The sequence below is a fragment of the Aspergillus eucalypticola genome, assembly GCF_003184535.1.
Source record: "Aspergillus eucalypticola CBS 122712 chromosome Unknown BO83scaffold_5, whole genome shotgun sequence".
Taxonomy (NCBI): domain Eukaryota; kingdom Fungi; phylum Ascomycota; class Eurotiomycetes; order Eurotiales; family Aspergillaceae; genus Aspergillus; species Aspergillus eucalypticola.
The window spans coordinates 775,610-792,500 of NW_020290279.1; the positions used below are offsets into that span (position 1 = coordinate 775,610).

At 49.8% G+C, this 16,891-nt stretch overlaps 4 protein-coding genes across 4 annotated transcripts in view; 2 read left to right on the plus strand and 2 right to left on the minus strand.

The window, feature by feature from the left end:
- Positions 1-333: 333 nt before the first annotated feature.
- Positions 334-3,764, minus strand: hmt1 (putative vacuolar ABC heavy metal transporter (Hmt1)). The gene is made up of 3 exons (XM_025526638.1): positions 3,049-3,764; positions 1,846-2,954; positions 334-1,785 (listed from the first exon to the last, which is right to left on the minus strand). Exons 1-3 carry the CDS (start codon positions 3,403-3,405, stop codon positions 492-494), a joined length of 2,760 nt encoding a protein of 919 aa, XP_025391150.1. The 5' UTR covers positions 3,406-3,764; the 3' UTR covers positions 334-491.
- Positions 3,765-7,661: 3,897 nt separating this feature from the next.
- BO83DRAFT_375945 (WD repeat protein) lies at positions 7,662-12,518 on the plus strand. Its single transcript, XM_025530591.1, has 2 exons — positions 7,662-8,062; positions 8,379-12,518. Exons 1-2 carry the CDS (start codon positions 7,833-7,835, stop codon positions 12,208-12,210), a joined length of 4,062 nt encoding a protein of 1,353 aa, XP_025391151.1. The 5' UTR covers positions 7,662-7,832; the 3' UTR covers positions 12,211-12,518.
- BO83DRAFT_414918 (uncharacterized protein) lies at positions 12,494-14,695 on the minus strand. Its single transcript, XM_025534599.1, has 2 exons — positions 13,737-14,695; positions 12,494-13,683 (listed from the first exon to the last, which is right to left on the minus strand). The coding sequence occupies exons 1-2, from the start codon at positions 14,646-14,648 to the stop codon at positions 12,862-12,864; spliced, it is 1,734 nt and encodes a 577-aa protein (XP_025391152.1). The 5' UTR covers positions 14,649-14,695; the 3' UTR covers positions 12,494-12,861.
- A 186-nt stretch (positions 14,696-14,881) lies between these two features.
- The window catches only part of BO83DRAFT_375948 (splicing factor cactin), a 2,458-nt gene continuing 448 nt past the window's right edge, over positions 14,882-16,891 (plus strand). The window contains exons 1-5 of the mRNA XM_025530592.1: positions 14,882-15,477; positions 15,540-16,007; positions 16,058-16,684; positions 16,737-16,769; positions 16,829-16,891. The exon at positions 16,829-16,891 is cut by the window's right edge and continues 448 nt beyond it. Of these exons, the coding sequence (XP_025391153.1) occupies positions 14,974-15,477; positions 15,540-16,007; positions 16,058-16,684; positions 16,737-16,769; positions 16,829-16,846 (1,650 nt within the window). The 5' untranslated portion in view covers positions 14,882-14,973 and the 3' untranslated portion in view covers positions 16,847-16,891. The remainder of the gene's footprint in view (positions 15,478-15,539; positions 16,008-16,057; positions 16,685-16,736; positions 16,770-16,828) is intronic.

Below are 16,891 nucleotides of genomic sequence, written 5' to 3' on the forward strand. Positions count from 1 at the left end.
GCCTCAGGCAATGTAAACCCGGCCTGGCGGCAATTGGCCAATGGAACGCCCGCAAATAGTAAACGTTCTGCGCAGCAATGTAAATAGGTTCTATTATACTACAAGGTTCGACGAAGATACACAAAAGAATCTTATGAAATTAAATACTAAAGGATGCCATCGATCGGTATCGTAGATGTCGTGTGTCAAATGCAACTGGTCTAATGAATTTTATTCACGGTTCCAACCATTTTGTACGTCCCTTACCGAAAAAGAAAAAGGGGGCGAGGTTGATGTTCGGTATAAAATGACAAGTGAACAATGTGTCATGTAGTCGTGAGTGGCTTGAAATGCAATTGCCCCTAAAGGAGCATTTACAAGGGGGAGATGGTCCCGTGCGATTCTGTCAACCCCAATAAAATACTATATCTCCCACCCCGTCATTCACAAACGTTCAACGCGGGTGCAGAGGCGTCTCCGTCTGGAGTTGGCTAGCTATACCTACCGAGTGCTCACCGAGCTGTCTCCTGTCCTTTGCGGCCATCGTCACCGGGCTTGTTGGCCGGTTTCCGGTCCTCGTCGGACTGACTGGAGCTATCATCGGCGGCACCCGATGTAGATGCGCTACGCAAGCGTTGAGCGCGATCTTGAAGCACTTGGGCTTCCGCGGCGGCCCGCTGGGCACGAATCTGTTTACGCCACATGCTGGCATACCGGCCTTTCATTGCCAGCAATTGATCGTGAGTACCACTTTCAGCCACTCGGCCTTCATGCAAGACTACTATTCTGTCCGCCGTAGTAATGGTACTCAGTCGATGAGCAATGACAAGCATCGTCCGCCCACGGGAAAGGCTTGACAGCGCGCCCTGGATGTGCTCCTCGGTTTCTGTGTCCAGCGCAGCAGTCGCTTCATCCAGAAGAATAATTCGCGGGTTCTTGAGAATGGTCCGAGCAATGGCAACCCGCTGCTTCTCTCCGCCGCTGAGCCGGAGACCGCGCTCACCGACCTTAGTATTATATCCATCGGGGAAGGACAAGATCTTGTCGTGGATGCTGGCAGCACGGCAAGCTTCATAGACCTCCTCATCCGTCGCATCCTGATTGGCATACTTCAAGTTGTACATCAATGTCTCGTTGAAGAGCACCGTGTCCTGTGGCACAACTCCGATGTGCTTTCGGAGCGAATCGATTTTGATACTTTCCACGTCGTGCCCATCTACACGAATACGGCCCTTCGTCGCGTTATAGAACCGGAAGAGTAGACGGAAAACAGTAGATTTTCCTCCGCCTGACTCACCCACCAGAGCTGTGGTTGTCCCGGGCTCGCAGCGGAACGTCAGCCCATTCAAGGCTGGTTTCCGGGTGTCATATGAGAACTCGACGTTTTCGAACATGATATCACCCTCGCAGACTGGCAGGGCCTGGGCGCTGGGTCGATCGACCACGGTGGGCTGTTCCCTGAACAGTTCCAACAGCCGCTCTGAGTTGATCATGGCGGACTGGATGGAACGGTAGAAGGTGCCAAAGAAGTTCAAAGGCCCTTGCAATTGGGCCATGTATGTGAGGAGTGAAACAAACTGACCAACATCCCGCTGTCCTAACGATACCTGATAAGCCGCGATGAAGCATGCAATCAGCAAACCTAGCATGAAAACGGTGTTCTGCGATGTATTCAGCAGATTGAGGGAGAAGAGAACGTGGTATTCGGCCTTCTGGAAGTCAGACACAGCATTTCTGTATCTGCCAAACTCATAGTCCTCCGCATTGAAGTATTTCACGGTTTCATAGGAGACCATAGAATCATTCCTAGCCATACTATAAGCTTTGCACAAAATTGAGTATCAACCGGTAATATCGAGTACTTACTTAACGGCGTCTTCTTGCCGGGACTTGTTGACCATCTCTCTGCGGATTTCCGCTCGCCATTGTGCCATCCGCACGGTGACGTAGAGGTAGCAGAAAGTGACGATAGTCACCACGAGCGCATAATAAGCGTCCAGGAAGACAAGGAAGAAGACGATCGCAACACAGAGGTCAACCAACATAGGGACGACCTGAAAGGTGACTTGTTCGAGAAATGTGTTGATCGAACTACCTTTGCTCAGGGCAGATAGCACCTCACCCGTCTTTTTCCCAAGGTGGAAATCGAGACTCAGTCCATGTACGTGCTCGAAAGCCGCAGTCGAGAGCTCCATATAGGAGTACTGGCTCACAGGTATCCATAGATTAGACCGCAAGGAACCGATGAGACCCTGGTTGCCCTGCAACCACCGGTAGAGAATGTAGAGGCAAATGTTGAACCACGGAACTCGAAATTCGCCATCTTGTTTGGAGAGCATGTTGGTGATGACACCTGCCTGGTAAGGAACCAGTACATTGACGATCCGTTGCAGTACAATGAGCAAGAAGCAAATGACCACTACTATCTGCAACCGACGAGATTTTGATGGCCATAGGTATGGGAAGAATAGTGAGTAACCGCTAAGATACTCCCACCAACTAGTCGACGGAACAGTAGTCGGGCGAACCCACGGATCGGCGGGCTTGGAAGCCTGCGCGTGACCATTCGTTGAGCCGTAGGCATTCCCATTTTCTGCGTGGTGACCGTTAAGTAATCCCGTGGTCTCATTGACCCCATTAACGTGGCCGTGGGCCCTTTTGGAGTTGAAGTTGATCGTATTGAACATGTAGGACATGACCATAGCCATGAGGAACAGTACCCGGACACAGTTCAGAACTACCTCCGCTAACTCCCACGGCGTTATGCCTTGTCTCAGACGACCACCAACAGGGTTCCCAACCACAGGTTCGCGGTGTACGTCGGAATAGATGGAGAGGGAGGTGCCTAGGATACCCAGTTCAATCGGAATCGCCACTAGCCATGGAAGAAATTGGGCGAAGGTTGGAGAGGGGTTTGTATCCAACAAAGAGACGAGTATGATCGCATAGTCGAAGAATGAGCCCACGACATAGATCTAGGATCATTAGCGACTGCGTCCCTCCCGTATCTTGAGGTTCCAACCCAAGCTTGGGTCAGAACTAAAAGCTGAGGCAAGGCAGAGGACTTACCACCACTGATTGGCCACACCACCAGTGTTCCGATCTTGCAATCATCACATGGGCCACATTAAGGGCACCATCCGCGGCGATTGTCAGAAGTACGCCGACAGACAACCACTTGAACAACAGTTTTGTGCGTTCTGAGAACTTTTGCGGTGCCTTGATCACGGTCATTGTACTCCGGGACCGCTTGGGGAGTGGTCGCCCACCGGGGCCGGTATGTTCGGCATTGGCGTTCTTGTTCGCATTTCTAGCCGTAACAATGGAGCTCGCAATGAAGGAGGCGACAAATATGAGGAGCAGAATAATGGGCGATGCGATGCGCAAATACGCCACCATATCGCGAGTTGCGTGTTGGTAACCCATGATGTACAGTCCTCCCAATTGGCCGATATAGAATTAGAAGACCGTTTAAGGTATTTCCATGACCTAGCGACCACCTTCCTCTTCTATATTGACGCCGAAGACCGCAAGATGCGACAGGTCCACACTCGTGAGATGACGGGGATATACTGAAATAGGATGGTAGGAGGCGAAAGCTGCTCCAAAATTTTTGGCGATCGAAGGAGCCAAAAGTTGTAATAGACTGGCGGTGGATCGACAAACACGTGGTAAGAGTAGCCTCTTTTTCGATATTCTATTAAGCTTAGGAATGGAGGGGAAATGTCTCTCTCTTAACCAAAAACGACAGACGAGAGAGGTGGGGGGGAAATAAAAAAAATAAATAAAAATGTCTCGTAGAGTAGAAAAGGGCAATGGAAGAGTAGGGGGAGAAATAAAAAAGTTTTGTTCAATAAGTACAGGAGAAGAATACAGATAGGCTAATCCCGAAACTATAAGAGAGGAGTGAAAAGAAACAAGATCCGGGAAAGACTTGCACCAGGGAAGATGATATCAAGCAGGAAAAACAAAGAAGCCCCAGCAGGGAGGGGGGAGGCCAGCGGAAGAGAGGGAAGGAGGAGGGAAAGACGGAAGAAAGAAAAGAGCAGGTAGGGAAAGACAGGAAGAGAAGATAGCAAGAGGCAACACGCGAGAGGAAAGGATCGTTGGAGGATACAAATAGTAACTGGACGGTTGAGGAAGAATGACGGTGTGGATGCGAAAGCAGCAGTCGAGAACCCAGACTAGCCGGACCCAAAGCTACTCCAAGCTTGGTTGGCTTCGGAAGGCGAAAAATAGGAATCGGATCCAGCTGAACCAGAGTAGGGGGATCAAATCAAATAAAATAAATTATTTATTTACTTTATATGAAGAAGAAGGCTTGTAATTAAAACAAATGATTTATTTAAATCATAAGAACGGTCAGTCGCTCTTCTTTGCTTTCCTTTTCTCTTTCAACGGTCGGTTTGCTTTGCTTTGCTTTTTTTCTATTCCATTTATTCCATTTTATCTCATTTTCTTTATTTTTTTGGGGTGAAATTCTTCGAAAAATGATCAGATGCAAAATCGGAGGATTTTATTATATGCCTCTTGCATTTTCTTTTTCGTCAATTTCGTCCTTTTCTTTATTTTTTTTCTCTCTTCCCCCCATATTCCTTTGCATGCTGTTCCTCCCCACCATTGCTTAAATGTTACGTGTCGAGGAGCAAGGTGTGGCTAAAACAGCCCAAAGTAGACAAAGGAAATTGAAAATTAAATGGGATGTTTATTTTTTTTGTCTTTTTCTCAAAAGGCGGAGAAAAGGACGGTGTGCTGGAATGAATGATCAAACTACAGTGTTGTACGTAGCTGTTTGTCAGTTCCAGTAAGTAGGAAGTAAGTACCTGCTGAGGCGCTGTTCATGGCCATTTTCTCGGGTCGGGGTGGATTAGACCAAATGATTCGTGCCCAATGGGAACAGGGGTTGGAATGAAGGTTCGAGACTTGAGGGAAAGGAGGAACAATTCGGCCGCCGACGGTCACGAAACCTCAAGAAGCATTAAAGGAAAGAATGGAAGCCTGAGTAAATGACTGACTTGCTACTCTGTTGAGTACTAGCAGCTATACTAACTGTGAGGTACAAGAAACCAACTCCTAGGGATTGACTATATGATCGAGCGAGACATACCTGTTGCATACATACATGATCTTACTGCTACTTACACACAGCTACTACTACCACTGCGTACTGCGATAAAGTTACTATGTACATACTACCACCAGCTACAGGTACATACTCGGTACAGTAGCTGCGAGCCAACCTGTGAGTGGAAGGGTAGAGATCGTTGTGTAACCCTTGATAGAAGAGAAAGAAGAGAAATTGTCGATTTTTTCAGGGCTCAGATGTAAACACTTACTGTAAACTAAAGAAAAAAAAATAAAAAAAAAAAAAATACAAAGGGAAATGGCCAACAGGAGGGGGGAAACTCAAGGCGTAAGGATAGTGTGGTCGTGACAGATCTCGATGGAGGAGGGCGAGGCGCAGATCGATGCGAGAGGTAACCCGCAGCGGACGAATGATGGAAGGCCTAACCTGCAACAGCAAATAGCCGTCTGGGGATTCCCTGGAAAGCTGTTTGCTGGGATGCCTGAGCAGCTCCTTGAATGGCTGCTGCTGGCCTGCTGAGACTGAGAGATGTGAGAGACAGAAGGACACATCACTCCTGCTGGCCCCTTCCCACGATCTTACCGGTGCCCCTTGGTTAGGTATATATGAACATGGATCATTTTTGATTGATCGAGTCCTACAAAAATCATGCAGGAGGGATGATCTTTGAATGCCGTAGGTGGCTGACAGCTTCAGGGACGGTATTCAAAAGGAAATGTGGTCCGGTCGCTTTCTCCATGGTGGGCGAGAGAATTCAGCCGATTTGACCTGAAAGGTAAAGTATACAGCAGTCACTAGAAGTCTTGGACCGTTTAGTTTGGAGGACAGGGCGGAGAATTTCTTGTTTCAAGGGCAACGCAACGCAACACCATGATCATGGTGTCCATTACTATCACCCGACCAAGGAAGGTTCCCCCCTCTCCGCTGTATGACCCAGCAGTCGGTCGCTACAATGCGGGGAGGGCTGGAACCGATCATGTTCTTCAAGTTGAGGATGCATCGCCATTGAAATTTCGACGAGTCATTCCTGGTACTAGTCTTTTAGCTTGTCCCACCCAGCAAGTCCCGAGTGTCCGGATGATCTAAAACCGCGCCTGGAATGTACGGCCCTGGATGCGCCTCTCCCCTCCACCCTCCCTTTAAGTAGAACAAAAAGTAAGACATGACATGACTACCGCTGCCTATCGGTTTCATGAGGCTTGAGTAACTTATTTCTGTTGTTGCATGGTAGAGCTTCCGATAGGTGGACACTGCAAATTAAGCACGTTGCTGGGGGTTGGTCAAATAACCCTCGACAGCTCTAGCTGTAGTAACCTCTCCCTCCCTTTCTCCTCTCCCTCTCCCTCTCCCCAGGTACTGTACTGTCAACAAGTGCCAGAAGCTAACCCAACTTTGTGAGTTAGCAGTAAGCGTCATTGGAGCCGATCGAACCCATCCACCGTTATGAATTCACACACCGCCTTGAAATCTGCATGCAGGTCGGGTTTCCTCCAGCCTTTCGTAATCTGCACCCGTCCATCCTTCCGTTCATCCAGAACAGTTCTCCGAAACCACACCATTCGATTGCTCTTTACCCATGGTAACCACTTGATTAGCGTCAACGCGTCGATAGATAGCTGAATATTTGTCTGAACGGGCCCCATGCTGTACTTTTGACACTCCCCTACTTGGAGGGGAGGGGCTAGACAAGTCTACTTTTGACTTTGTGAGTTATCAGCTGAACAGATCGAATTTGTAAACTTGTTTTTTTTTTCTTATTCTATGTTCTTCGCTCTTCTTTCCTGGAATTAGCTGCTTGTCAATTGATTCTGCTCATGGACCTCGCATCTCACTTTCTGATTGCATCTCACTTTCTGATTCTGGGGGAAGGATGGACGAAATTAGGAACCATGATGGAGAGGATACGGCACGCTAAACCCACTCAGGAGCTGCACATCACGGGGTGTTGCCACGCTGGGGTGGGTTACCTAATAACCCACTAGCGCGTACTCACTAGCTCCGAAACCGGACTAGACTCGATCGGGGAGGAAAGGCCCGGATGGGAAGCTGAGGTTCAAGCGGGATTATGGAATGGATCGGGTGTCAAAAAGCAAAGGCGGGATTTGGCACCATTATGGTTATACTACTCATGAACATGATTGTACAGAGGCTTTGGTACAATGAAAGACCTAAGCTTAAGCTGTAGTAGAACTACGATCTGTAGTTATTCGAATCATGAGAGCTTTGATCAACTGAAGCAAGTAAGTATTAGTGACAATTGATCAAGGTAGTAATTTAGCTAGCTATGATGCCAAATATATATCACTATAATGTTAGTGGTAACCACCTTCAAGTTCATGTCCATCCCATTAGTGGTATTTGAATTTAATTTCAAGTATATTACTAGTAGTATAATTTCCACTGCATGGTTTACTTGCATAGTGCAGGCTGCCTGAAATCATCCCCACTCGTTCTTTTTCCGTGAGGGAATTGGAGCTGGAAAGTCACCAGTTCAACCTCAAACCTCATCACAACACAAACTACCACTACCGCACTTCAGCCCATCCACATCCTCACCTCACCTCACCCAAACTCCGCCTCCCCCTTTCCTTTTTTCTTTTTTTTCTTTTCCCCCCACCACCTCCTCCTTCTTCTCCTTTCAGTAACTATCACAGTTTTGTACTTGTCATCGGAACCCATTCGTTTACCAGGATGGAGCCCCGATCTCATTCGGGTTAACGTGTTCTGTGGCTGAGTGATCTCTTGACACACCTCCAGGCTGGCAATCATGTCCGACTTCTCACGATTGCCCGCCCGAGGCAGCTCCTCGCCAGCACCTCCGCCTCCCCCACCACCAGCTCCCGTGCAACAGAGTCACAAATATTCCAACCGCGCGGCCAGTGCTCTGGCAAGATTCGCCCAGCCCTTCTTCTCAGGGTCTCGACCTCCTAGCCCGCACACGGCGGGAAGTCGTGCAGATTTGTCTGCTGGTCCCCGTTCAACAAGGTCCAAGTCATTGTATAGCTCACCTTTGCTCCTCCTTCACCCCCCTCCCCCTTCCCCTCCCTCTCTCCCCTCCCTTAGCACACCTACATAAATTACTCTTTATTAGCTACCCACTTTGTTTTCCTTACTACTAGCTGACCCCCCCTACCCGCTTTGTCCCTTGCTTCTTTATTTGGATCCCCTCCAGTTTCATCCGATTCGCCGCCTTTTCACGCGCTTTCTATGCTAGATCATGCACCACTTTCTTCTTGCGAGAACCTTTGCAGACAAAATACTGGGAGGGAAAAATAAGAAATGAAAGAAATTGATCTGTTAACATTTCCACTAGACCGGGAGCATCCCAAACTGTTACGCATAAGACTGGCATTTCTATTGCCGCTCTAGATATCTCCCCGCAGCGGACACATGCAGTCATTGGTGGAAAGGAGATTCTCAAGACCATTCGCGTTTCGCCTGATCATTCTTCCGAGGAATTCAATCTTCGCAATGCTATCATCAGTTATTCATCCACCCACCATGGTGGGAGTGGACTCTCCGCCCGGCATAAAGACCAGCTGACTGTGAGAGATGTCAAGTGGTCACATGGCGAATATGACCAGATTATTGCCACGGCGGTGGCCAATGGCCGCATCGTGGTGTATGATCTGCGCCGAACTGGCTTGGAATGCTGCCGATTCCAGGGCCACAGCCGCCAGGTCCATCGGTTAGCCTTCAACCCGCACCATGCGTCATGGCTTCTATCGGGGAGTCAGGATTCTTCCATCCGAATGTGGGACTTGCGGACAGCTTCTGCGGAACGTGGCGTCTTGGTGTGTGGGAGCCTGGATCTGTTCCACGGTAACAGTGATGCCGTCCGGGATATCAGGTGGTCGCCAACCGACGGGGTCATGTTCGCAACTGCAACAGACAGCGGTGCGATACAACTGTGGGACTGCCGCAAGTCAAGTGCTCCGTTAATGCGGATTACCGCCCATGACCGCCCGTGCTTCTCGGTAGACTGGCATCCTGATGGGAAGCACATCGTCAGCGGTGGTACAGATAGACAAGTGAAAGTCTGGGATTTCTCTTCCTCTGCCGAACGCCGGCAGAAGCCAACTTTCCAGTTTCGGACCCCACAGGCAGTTCTCAACGTCCGATGGCGTCCACCTTCGTGGGCTAGGGAGCCGGAGGGCTCTGGTGATTGGCAGTCATCCCAAGTAGTGACATCTTACGACAAGGAGGATCCGCGAGTTCATCTTTGGGATCTTCGCAGGCCACACATACCGTTCCGCGAATTCGATCGGTATGATGCTCATGCTACTGACCTGCTCTGGCATTCCAAAGACCTGTTATGGACAGTAGGTGAAGCTGGGGCCTTCACTCAAACTGATATTCGATACGCTCCCCAGATTATCAACCAACGCCCGACATGCTCGGTGGCTTGGAGTCCGAGCGGCGAAGTCCTAGCCTTCGCCCAGAAACGTCCCCAACGTAGTACTCTAGGTCTCAGCACCACTGAGTTCGTGGGCCCTCAACATGAAGAGAACAACAGTGGTGAGGTTTTGAGTCAAAGCCCTGCAGAAGACGTTCTTGATGAGACTTCGTTTGCTTCTATCCGCCATCGCCATAGCAAGTCGAGTAGTGTCCGGCCGTCTAAATCCTTAGGCAGTACCCCGCCTGGTGTGGGCGATCTCATTCCTATTCTTCCATTAGAGAAGGTTTTGTCGAAGATGAAACCCCCCGAGGCACGCCAAATTGGAGCAGTTGGAAGCATTCCGGGCGCTACAATGGATCGAGATACCTTTCAATACTTGGCATCCAATTACTCTTCTCTGCTCGATGGTGCTGATGCTGTTCGCATGGATAAGTTATCATCGATGCTCGAATCACTAGACCACAATGCACAGTGCTCGGAGGACGTTTCTCTGCTCAAACTAGCGCAGACTTGGCGAATTATCAAATTTGCTGTCGTCCAAGAGCTCGAGACCAGAGCTCGAGAGCAACGTCGCAACTTAGACAAGGGGCCTCGCACCATGAAGAAAAAATCATCCAAGGAGGGTCCTGTTTCTGAGAAACCACGGGTGGTTGAAGATGGGAGACAGGACAAATTGAAAACCCGGATGTTCAAGGGTGTGGTGGAAAACGAAACGTTAAAGCTTCCGCTGACAGACTCAGAAAGCGCGTCCAATATGACGACGCCTCTCGCGCAGCCATTGCCTGATTCCCCTCTTGGGTCTTTGGACAGCTCGACGTCGCATATGACATCTTTGAATGACAACACAGAAATAAAGCCTCTTCCACCGTCGGTTCTCAGCTCTAATCAGGGTACCATGACGTCGAATGATTGGTCATCGATGTCAGATATTGTTCCACAGCCAGTCCATCAATTACAGCATCGTCAGTCTGATGCAAGTGAAGATGTCCCTATCCCACCTGACAGTCTGCCCTCCGAGCCAGGACCTGCCCTGGTTCTTCAAGAAAACGGGGACGACCAAAGATCTGCACCTCGAGCCATCTCTGGCAGAGCAGATTGGCATCTGGGCGCTTCAAAGGGGACTTCTGACGTAGACGAATATGACCAGAAAATGGAGGACAAGAAAGCAGCTATTCGCGACTATAGAACCTTTCCCAAGAAGGTTCTCTCCCTGGAATCTCCTTTGGTGCCTATTAAACCTCCTGGGTTCCACCGGCATGAGTCCTCGGAGAGCTTCCCCATGTTCTCAGCCTCAACCGAGAGCTCCCATCCGTCCAAATCAATGGCCACCTCGTTATCTTCAGCAGCGAGACTGTATGAGGCTCGGGAGGATGAAGATGTTGACCAGGAAGCGGCTACTGCAGAGCCTAGTAACAGCTATGCTGAAGTCAAGGAGTTAGTCCCAAGGGCTACCTCTGTAGATGACAAAGGAACCCAGGAGTGTGAGACAGTGGAAGGTATTCCTGATCCAGAGTCTGTACACCTTGAGCGACCATCTAGCCCCCCTCCTCTTTTGAAGGAGAGTCGGCCCCTGGTTGCCCCTGGTCAAGATGATGAAAATCCAGTGCACACCAACTCGGTAGCAGCTGGAGGAACTAGTGATTTGATTGGCGTGACTGTCCCCATCAGCCCTGACGTGACAACGAATAAGCCCTGGAGCGTTGAAATGCTTTTCAAAGAAGCAATTCAACACTACCATAGTGGGAACCACGTGGACATCCAGTCCGCTGCACACTTACTGCAGAAGCTACGAATTCTTTTCAAGGACTGCGAGAAGATTCTTCCCGGCGATGAGGCAGAATACATATTCAGAGCCTACAACGAGCAGTTGGTGCGCCAGTCAATGTACATCGAAGCGGCCGAACTTCGACTTTTATGTGTCCCGTCTTACCCAGCAGTCTACGAATACGCCCAGGGGGACACATTCATGAACGTGTTTTGTTTCACATGCAAACGTCCATACGAAAACCCAAAGACCGATAATACGCGTTGTCATCGCTGTAACACTCCTCAGGAGCCATGCGCCATCTGCATGAGCCTTGACCCGCCACCTGAGTGGGTTGCAGAGCTCTCAAATGCATCCGCCCATTTAACTCCAGAGCTGACCTCCGAGGCCGCATCACACGCACTTTCATCATCACATTCTTCCTTGAAAACCGAACCCATTCCCCAGAGTGAATTACAGCGTCTCGACACTCTTCTCTCCGATCCATCGCAGCACCCTCGACCCAAAGGATCTACTCTCTGGACCTGGTGCCAAGGCTGCGGCCACGGGGGTCACTTGGCTTGCATAAGCACATGGTTAAACGATATCTCCATCAGCGAAGGTGGTTGCGCTACTCCAGGATGCATGCATGATTGCGGCCCTGGCCCGCGTCGCGAACATAACCGCTCAGTCCTGCTAGAGGAATCTAAGAGACGTGACACTGCCGGCCGAAAAGCCGGTGTAGGCTTCATCAAACGAGACACATGGACGAAAGGAGAAAGCAGAGCCGTCGAAAAAGTTCGCGGCATGCTAGGTGTCGGTGCATCAGCCGGGAGCGCTTCCACAACAGCTACCACCGCAACAAGTGGCGGGCCTAGTGGGGCTTCCACTAGCACAATGTCACCCAAGAAGGTGCGGTTGATAACGCCTAGTGAACAGGGTCAACCGCGTCGAAGTGGTCCGCGAACTAGTCTTGGAGGCATGAGTGGGCTTAGCGGCTAAGTCAAGGCCCGCACCCTTTGGTTCTCCCTATCCTTGTATTTATTGCAAGGGATCCGGACTAGGTTTTTTTTCTTTTCTTTTTTCTTTTTTTGTTTCTTCTCTTTATGTTTGTTGAGCCTGCTATTTTGCACTTTTGCAGATACCCGATCGTTGTCGGTTCTGGCGTCTCCGGGTGAAGTCTAGGTTGCGCGGCGCCCTTGGTATGTCTGATAGCGCGTGGTTGATGATGTGGTGGTCTGTGTGTATGTGTGCTACTTGGAATCAATGTGACATACTAGATGCTGTTTCAATACGAAAATGAAATTTCCTCCACCTTTTTGTCCATCGAAACTACTCAAAAAACTATTAGGAAAAACCCACATACAGCGAGCGCTTCTCTGTCTCTTTCTCCCCAACAACATGTACAGCAAGCAGGCAATATGTCCAAAAATCATCCCCTTATATCCATCATACCGGTCACAATATGTAATATCGACCAGATCTCTCCCCTTCTCTCCAAGATCGATCGAATTGGTATGTACAGTCATCATCACCCTGAAAGCACTCGAATTCTGTTCAAGAACCTCCCATGAGAATCTTGTCTGAAGAGACAAGCACCAGCCTATCCGCTATCTGGTAAGAGATAGCTCGAGCACAAAAGAAGCTTAGAGCTTAGAACTTCCGCTTCTTCTTCACAGGCGCCTTGCTCTTCGCTTCAAGCTGTCTCTTCAGCTCTTCACGCTTCCTGTCCGCTTTCTCCTCTTCTGTTTCCTCTTTCTCCCGCTCCGCGGGTTGATCGTCCAGAGCCGGTGCAGGAGAGGGAGGTCCTGAGGACTGCGTTGCGGTAGCTGCTGGCGACGACGTGGGTTGGCTTTCTCTCTTTCGGCCGCCTATCACCCCCAGACCGTGGGACTTGGCCTGTGGTTTGCTCGATGATTCGGCTTCTGGTGGCGGCGATGATGGTGGGGAGGCTTGTCTTGCTTTGCCCTTGCCGCCTATGACGCCCAGCACGCGGGGTTTTGTCTGGGGTTTACTGGAGGATTCGGGTATCGGTGATGATGGTGGAGAGGCTTGTTTTTCGGCTTTCTTGCCACCTATCATTCCTATGCCGCGGGGCTTGCTTTGACGGTTTGAGGGCGGCGGTGAGGGTGATGGAGAGGGATGATTGTCGTTGTCGTCGTCGTCTGTATCGGAGGCTGTTTGGTCGCTGTCTGCTTGGGAGGAGGGGACCTTGCGAGTTGATACCAATTCGTCGACATCTGCTGATGCTGGTGATGTCTGGGGGGATTCTGGTTGCGTTTGTTGCTTTCTGTTGCCTCCAATCGTTGCAAGGCCTCTTGAAGTGGGTTGTGGTGCTCGAGGCCTCGCTGTACTTGGTCCCCCATTTCGATCTTCAAGGTCGTCTTCGCTTTCTGTCGTTGTTCCCTCATCTGGCCCCGAAGGGGGAGTCTGGTGGTTTGGCTGAAGTCTGAGTCTCGGAGGGGTCTCTTGTCGCTGAAATGTACTTGTGAATAAACGGCAATGCATTATGTGGGAAAGGTATGTACCTCAAACTCATCATCATCATCGTCATCGTCAAAATCATCTTCAGTCTCCAAGCCTCCGTCCGTAGTGTCCATATTTGTCGAGTCTTCTGGAGTCCTGGCATCTACGTCTTCGGTGTTATTGTTAGCTGTGGACATTTTTCTCCACCATCCATCTGACGGTGCCGTTAGATCCTCGAGTAGCAGAAGATTATCATCAATATTGGAATCTTCTGTTTCTTCCAGGATGGAGGACGCAAATCCAGTCTCGGCTGTTATCGCGTTGTTCTCATCGAGCCAGGATTCCTCATCAAAAGGCCTCGCTCCAATGATATACTTGGCAGCTTGTGATTGCGCTGAACCTTTGTGGCTGGTCCTGAGTCCGGGGATACTAGGGAAGATAGTGCTGAGATCAAACCCGACGGCTTCAAGTTTATCGAATAGCTTTGACAGCAGCCAATCTTTCTTCTTAACCACTTCGATTAGATCCCGCTGGCGCAACTCCAAATAAGCCTCAGACTTGATCAGCGGAATTAGCAGCTGAGTAGTTGAAAAGCGCTGTTTCTCCCTCGCCATATAGAAGTTCCATTTCAAAGGCTCAAGTGGGGCCGGTAGGCTTGTTGTGGTGATCAGGTGTAGGGTATCATTCTCCCGTCCACGCCTTAGCACCGTGCTGGTTCCCGGATCATTGCGTAGGGCCTCCCCTAGTTTCTCCAAAAGAATATTGAACTGATCTATGTCTTGGCTGGGGTCAATTGTCGCATCATCTTCAACAGCTCTTCCCAGAATATGCTGGCGGTTAGGACGCTCGGACCAAATATACGTGAGATCGGTCAGGTACAACTCATATCCATCTCTGAAAAGGGTATATCTATAAAGGAGAAGTGGCGCAGGCGCACGATTTGATATGTGCAATTTCTCCCACCTCGCAGACATCTCTCGAGTGTCGTTTGCGTGTGTTTTGATGGGTGGTTCCAGAGTAGTTAGATGGAAAGGTGTGGGAAGCTCCTCCAAGGCTCCCTCCCGCGGTGGATCACATGGAGCCGCTCGAGGCACGTGGCCATTAAGGAAACTTTGCCGGTCGCTATACCTCCCATTCTTGGCGCGCGACCACCCGTTTCTCCAGAAGCTTGGAGGAAACTATGTCAGACCTCACGATATTAGTCTCTTCGCATCCGTCTTTGAGATAGTTCACAATTAATTTTGCGTTGCTCATCGATATCTTAGTTCCCTTCGGAAAACAGATTGAGGACGCGCCAAAATGTCATATCGAATGCCCGATCGCGCGGGTTCGAAGCGAAGTCGGTCTCGATCGCCCTCCTCTCGCCATTTCCAAAAAGCCCCGCGCAGATATGACGAAACGGATCGGTATCGCGATAGAAGAGACGGAGATGAACGGTCGTCACAAAACCGACCTCGGAACATGAGGGACCAGGTCCGGCTCAATCAGCTTCAGGAAGACGAGCAAGTGCGTGAATGGGTGGCGCAAGAGGACATTTTCGTTCTAAAGCAGGCGAAAAAGAAGGCAGAGATCAGAGTGAAGGAAGGTCGAGCAAAGCCCATTGACTGGCTCACTGTCACACTACGGGTGATTGATCCAACGAGGAATCCCTTGGACGATGAGATTGCGGACTCGGAGCTCGATGTAGTAGATCCGGATGGTGTATTTGAGGGACTATCCCAGGACCAGCTACTCGATTTGGAAAAGGATATCGAAACTTTCTTGAGTCTTGAGAAGAACTCGCAAAATAGGGATTTCTGGAAGGTATGGTTCTTCTGTTAAGCATGCTATTCGGGCTACAGGCTAATTTACTGTGCTTATTGCAGACCATGAAAGTGATTTGTCGAGACCGTCAGAAGACCACTGCCCCCGAAGGACGTGCGCTTAGCTCTGTGGCCGCAGATATAAACAGATTATTGAGCCCTAAGTCTTACGAACAGCTACAAACACTCGAAATACAAGTTAGGAAAAAGCTGGACTCAAACGAGCCTATCGATACCGACTACTGGGAAGAGCTTTTGCGCAGCCTTACTGTTTGGAAGGCTCGGGCGAAGCTGAAGAAGGTATACCAAGCCGTTATAGATGAGAGAGTTCGAGGCTTGCGGAAACAGCAGTCTGAAGAAGCTGCGTCTGTGCAGGCGAAGCTGGCCCCTCTGGCGCCAATTATTCCAGCAGCCTCGGATGCGGTCGATAGCGGAGAATATCGTGAACTCGACCCTGACCCATTGCTTCAGATCCGACCGGAAGATAAGGTCTTGGAGATAGTCGACGAAGATGCATTCCTTAATCAAGTGGTAGGCTACACTCACTACTGCCCAACGTTGCCGGGACTGACTTTTTGTAGGCCCGCGACCGACAGAAGATTTTGAAGATGGGATATGTTCCTCTCCGTCAACGGCAGGCAGAAAAGCCGTCGGTGCTTCCCATCAACCAAGCAACCACCGCTCCAATCGCCACAGCCTCGACGCGATTCTCCTCGATTCCTAACGAAGACTTCTCGCAGGCAACCAAGGCACTCTATGAGCGAGAGTTGGCCAAGGGAGTCAGTGAAAACGAGGAGATATTTACCGGTGAGGAAGCTGTAAGCACAACTTCCCAGCCAGGATGGGCCAGCAAACACCGGCCCCGCAAACCACGTTACTTTAACCGTGTTCAAATGGGTTACGAGTGGAACAAATACAATCAGACTCATTATGACCATGATAACCCGCCACCCAAAGTTGTGCAAGGGTACAAGTTCAATATCTTCTACCCTGATTTGATCGACAAGACAAAAGCACCGACCTACCGCATCGAACGAGAGCATGGACGAAAGCGGGGACAATCCTTTGCAGCGGCTGGGGAGGAGGATACATGTTTGATTCGCTTTATGGCCGGTCCACCGTACGAAGACATTGCCTTTCGGATCGTCGATAAGGAATGGGATTACAGTGCAAAGAGAGAAAGAGGGTTCAAGAGCACATTTGATAAGGTATGTCCAAGAAACAAGCAAATCAGTCAGAAAGAGTCTTACAGGATTGTAGGGAATTTTGCAACTACACTTCCAATTCAAACGAGTAAGTACCCTCTGTCGCTCAGGTCATGACAACTGGCAAATACTAACAATATACCCCAGATCTACTACCGAAAGTAAATGTTGTTGCTCAAAGGGATTTGTACTGGACCACAATGATGTACA